The 5431-nt window shown below is 33.5% G+C and overlaps 1 protein-coding gene and 1 long non-coding RNA gene across 2 annotated transcripts; one reads left to right on the forward strand and one right to left on the reverse strand.

Moving 5' to 3' along the window:
* Nucleotides 1-718: 718 nt before the first annotated feature.
* On the reverse strand, nucleotides 719-4718 carry LOC111883220 (uncharacterized). Its single transcript, XM_023879562.3, has 4 exons — nucleotides 2974-4718; nucleotides 2589-2870; nucleotides 1933-2024; nucleotides 719-1785 (listed from the first exon to the last, which is right to left on the reverse strand). The coding sequence occupies exons 1-4, from the start codon at nucleotides 3991-3993 to the stop codon at nucleotides 1071-1073; spliced, it is 2109 nt and encodes a 702-aa protein (XP_023735330.1). The 5' UTR covers nucleotides 3994-4718; the 3' UTR covers nucleotides 719-1070.
* Nucleotides 4610-5124, forward strand: LOC128132677 (uncharacterized). The gene is made up of 2 exons (XR_008231040.1): nucleotides 4610-4741; nucleotides 4923-5124. It is a non-coding gene; the product is annotated as an uncharacterized LOC128132677 (long non-coding RNA).
* The last annotated feature ends 307 nt before the right edge of the window (nucleotides 5125-5431 follow it).

Consider the following 5431-nt stretch of genomic DNA (forward strand, 5'->3'; position numbering starts at 1 on the left):
GCATAACACATTATGCTTGTCAAAGATCATAAGTTAAAGAAAATTTCCCCTTTCACAATCCTTTATATTAAACTTGATGGTGTAATTGAACCATTACCGCGGGTGAAGCATCTTAGAATCCACATTATAATCACAAAAATGTCCAAAATAAAGAATGGACCAAACTCACTTTTTGTAACCAAACAATTTAGACTAAGATGGTTGTCAATCCTGCATAACACATGATGCTTGTCAAAGATCATAAGTTAAAGAAAATTTCCCCTTTCACAATCCTTTATATTAAACTTGATGGTGTAATTGAACCATTACCGCGGGTAAAGCATCTTAGAATCCCCTGTATAATTACAAAAATGTCCAAAATAAAGAATGGACCAAACTCACTTTTTGTAACTAAACAATGAAGAGTAAGATGGTTGTCAATCCTGCATAACACATGATGCTTGTCAAAGATCATGATAAGTCAGAAAATTTCCCCTTTCACAATCCTTCATGTTAAACTTGACGGTGTAATTGAACCATTACCACGGGTGAAGAATCTTAGAACCCACATTATAATCACAAAAATGTCCAACATAAAGAATAGAATGTAGCTATCATTCCGGGCCATCATGAATTTACAACGTTAGTTGCATTGAGATTTTCTTATTACATCAATAAAAGTTTTTTTGTATTTCAAAAACATTGCTATACTAGATAAAGTTCAATGTAGTAATACGAATAAATGAAAGTATGATAATATAATAAACAAATCAATAAGAGTACATTCTTGTTTCTTGCATTTAACCCCTTGGTAAACTCCAATTAGAGCAGAACAAAGAAGGTGACACACGGTCTTCGACCTTTGGACCTCGCCTCACTTATTAATTCTCATATCCTAAAACGCTAAAACACACATACATGACATCTTCTATATATACTTTCAATAATTGTGTTCCACAACTATGCAAACCCAAAACTTGAACTCTCTTTATAACTAATTACATGAACACTCCACACCTATACGTCTATACCACAACAACCTTTTGGTTCTTGTATATACAAAAAAAAAAATGACAATCTTTTTTTTTTTTTTACATTTTAGCTTTTCTTTCACTTTGTGATGTTACTAAGGCTCCACCAAGTGCAACCGCAGCAGATTCCACATGTGTAAGAAGATGATCATAAATCTTCTTTCTTATCCGATCAATCCTCTCCCCTTCATCTTTACTCATCTCAATCTTATCCAACCACTCACTCACACTCTTGAGCTGAGTCAGCATCCCAGCGATCCAACCATTATCCGATACCATGTCCACGTCAGCATCCAAGAATCTTTCAACAAACCCCAAGAACCAATCACCCGACTCCATTTTCAACATTTCTGCCAAGTTTATCGTCTCATAAAGACCAGACCCCTTTTCCCATTTTGGAGGTGGGGCCCGGGAGTTTTGGTCAACCACGGTCCTACGTGGCTTTGGTGGTGGGGTCTTGGTGGAGCCATCAGGTACTACGGTGGGTTGGTGGCTAGAACATGGTGGTTGTTTGGTGTACACTGTGAAAGATGATAAGTTTGTGATTAAGGCAGAGTGTACCCAAAGATTTGCTTTTTTTTCTAGATCTGATGTGAGTTTTATAATTTCTTCTGATGGGTTTTCTTCGGGATTTGATGATTTAGGGTTTATGATTTTTGTTAAAGATTTGGTAATTTGATGAATGTTATTTAAGGTAGCATTCATGGATAAAAACTGGTCAATAGTGGGCTGTGGGTTGTCTTCTTTTGCTGAAGAACAGAGCTCAGAATAAGTCCTGTCAAAAAAAAATTTTAAAAAGGTTTAGTAATCAATGCTGATGTGGCGCTCACATGGCATACCTCGTGTAAATTAGAAGCAAAATCTTTTTAGAACATAGATTAATTTGATATTATAAAAGATTGATTTTTATGCCACAAAGTACCTTATACATTGAAGTATGCTCTCAGCAGCTGAAGCTTCTTGCATAGCTTCCATGGCAGCAATTTGTGCAGCATCTCTATGCTTCAGGACTTCCTGTGAAATCATGGCATGAGTTCTAATTATTATGACAATCCGAGAAAATCATGTGAAAGTTAAGTTGATCTTTTTTGCAAATGCAACATAGGACAAAAATGCCCCTTGATATAATGCTTGAATCATGAATGTGCACCTATTGCTTGAAGAGTAAAAATTTTTATGGTGTTTTTTACTTTTTTTGGCAAATTCTGATTATTTTAAGCAAGTAATAGATGGAATAAAGGCATATAAATAATATTACTCCTACCATTTGATGATCATTTTCTTTGTGACTAGTATGAAAATCATAATTTGATAATTACTTTCAATACACATAATTATAGCATCTTACTCTCATTTTTTCAATTACAGTATTCTATTTTCAACTTTTTTCTTATTAAGCATTATACCTTGAAAATGTACCAGATTATATAATCCCACTTTCAGTTTTTAACTTTTTATATTAGAACAATGTACTTTTTAAAATCTACTCATTATAGTATTGAAAAATTGCTTTGTATCTAGATGGGATTGCAATAGTTCAAATTACAATGCAGTAATAGAAAAAAACTGAAAATATACCTTTCCAAGCTTTGAAATATCCAGTGGGAGTGAAGACCAAGAATCACTTTCATTTGTTAATCTCTTATTACTAAGAGAAACCTTCATCATGTTTCCTGATAATCCCTTACACGAAGCTTTTGCTAATGATTTCCTTCCATTTGATGATTTTTCTTTAATCGTAGCAATTTTCTTCACTTGTTTTTCATTCTTACTTTCTTCTTTAGATGACTTTTCAAACAACTTCACTTTATTATCCTCCTCCTTCGATTGTGTCCTTTCACTTGTCGATTTTCTTGAAGTCTACATTATAAGATTAGTTCCATTGGGTAGATTAGAAATGATAATTAATAAGAAACAAAACACAAGAACAGGTAATTGATGTTTTCGGATAAAAAAAACTTACAGAAGTAATCCGAGATTCAGGCTTTGAAGTTTTCCTGTTGATACTAAATTTTGGAATCCTTGCCTCCATATTTCCCTTCCAGCTCTTCCTAAGAACCTTATGTCCCAAATCAATACCTTGAATCCCAAATTTCTTCTTCACACTTTGACTCACTTTTCCCCCCAAATTCAACTTACCCATTGTCTTATTTACTCCATTGATACTCGATTGCTTCTTAATCCCATTAGAGAACTTCTCAAACGAATTCGGCATTGAATAACAACCGGTTGGAGACAAAGGCATTTGGCTAGAATTGATCGATTTTGCTTTCAATCTCAAAGACCCTTTTAAACTAATTCCATCATTCACCGATTTTGACATATGAGATTTCGATCTTGCCAAAAGTGGTGTAGTTTTCTTGCTACTACTAAAATTATTGTTTAGGTTCAAAGACCCTTTTGCTCTAATTCCATCATTTACCGATTTTGACATTTCAGATATCGATCTTGCCAAAACTGGTGTAGTTTTCTTGCTACTAAAATTATTGTTTAGGTTTAAAGACCCTTTTGCTCCAATTCCATCATTTACCGATTTTGACAATTGAGATATCGATCTTGCCAAAATCGGTGTAGTTTTCTTGCTACTCAATTGATTATTGTTTAGGAATCCCAAAGAGTGTGTGGCAACAATATCTTTAGGGGTTCCTATACAAGGGTGTCGGCCAGGAAGTGGCCGACACCCTTGTAAAATGGGCACCGGAGAGGCTAATTTCAGCCTCTCCACGAATATATATTGACCCAATTGGATCTTATCATTGAGAATAAGATCATTTTGGTGATCAGGTAAAGAAACATATGTGGAATGAGAAGAATCTGATACTTTTATGTAAAACCCTTGGTTTTTAAAAAGTGAACCGCCAGATAAAGAAGGAACAATGCTCACCACTTGCAATAGAGATGATCGGTGTTCACCTCCAACTTTCACATCCGTGTTCATATGCTGAAGCAATTTCAACAATACACCAGGGATCAAAGTCGCCATTGTTGTTAATAACTTCAATATGCATCACACCGATTTAAACCAACAAAATCAACCGGAAAATTAGATCCAGGTTCTTTATATGACTTCGAGAAATCATTAAAATGGTCCCCAAAAGTACATATACTGAACCTAGGGCAAGGAGCAATTGATTCTCATTAACACCGACAAAAAAAGTGGAAGCAGAGAGAGACCCAGAACAGATAATATCAATTATAACCAAATTAGGTAATACCCACCAAGTTTTTTCAGCCTAATCAAGATGTGAATATGTATAATTTGATGGGTATACTGAGGAACTAATGGCAGTTGATATGATTACAATAATACCATGAAAGGGGGCAAGGAGAAGACAAATGTCATTGATCCCAAATGGGTGAATAGAAGCAAATTATTTAATGCGGTTAGTATAATAGCGATGAGGAGGACATGACAAGAATCGAATCTAACGCTCTTGATTGCCAAAATTTGGGTTGTTGTAAAATTTCCAAAGGATTTTTGCTCTTTTGATTCAACTATACTGATAAATTATACTTTTTGTTTAAAGGAATTCGGAGAACTAGAGGTAAGAGAATATAGAATTGAGGAACGTGTTGAAGAAAAAGGATTAGCTGAAAGAGAGTTGAGACACACGTATGCATTTCGTAGAAAGAACTGGTGTGATCTGAACATGGGAGAGAAAGGGAGGGACCCAAGTTGAGTCGAGTGTTCCTTTCCTTTGCTGGTAGTGGACACGATGGCCCGTAACTCTGTAAGTAACATTGAAGATTGAGCAGAGACTTTTAGAGATTAAATTTAAGGGTTAATAATCTACTGTTAGACAAAATAATTAATTTTTTTAATTCATTTGGTCTTTAAACGTTTTTTATGCATTTTAGATTACTAAACGTGTTACTAACCTGTTAAATATATGATTTTACCCGATTTTATAGGGAAGCAGGTTGATTTGGCATTTTGCAAAGAAGATTTGGTTCACCCACAAGGCCACAGCATATGGATTATTATTATTTAATTTTTAAAAATTTTAAATTTTGATATTTAGTTTGTATTATGCTTAACATTATTGCTATTAATTAACTTTTAAAGTTTAAAATTTGATATTTAGTTTATATCTATAATTAATATTTTTGTTTTTATTATGCTTAACATTATTGTTATTAATTGACTTTTATATGCATAAATCAAGGTTGTAGACAAATGTTGGATTCGGTGATCTTCAATCCGTCCAATATGTACACCCCACCACAAAATAAAGATATGTTAATATTCGTATTACTTATTAGTATCCATTGTAAATATCATCTATATTATTAAAGCTCTTCTATATTAGTGATCAAATGTAATAAAAAGGAATATTTAACATTAACTCTTAATTTAAACTAAAGTTTATTATAAAGACAATTATGCAAATTTTTAAGGAAAATTCACAAAAAATTACTAG

This window comes from Lactuca sativa, chromosome 3 (assembly GCF_002870075.4).
Source record: "Lactuca sativa cultivar Salinas chromosome 3, Lsat_Salinas_v11, whole genome shotgun sequence".
Lineage (NCBI taxonomy): Eukaryota > Viridiplantae > Streptophyta > Magnoliopsida > Asterales > Asteraceae > Lactuca > Lactuca sativa.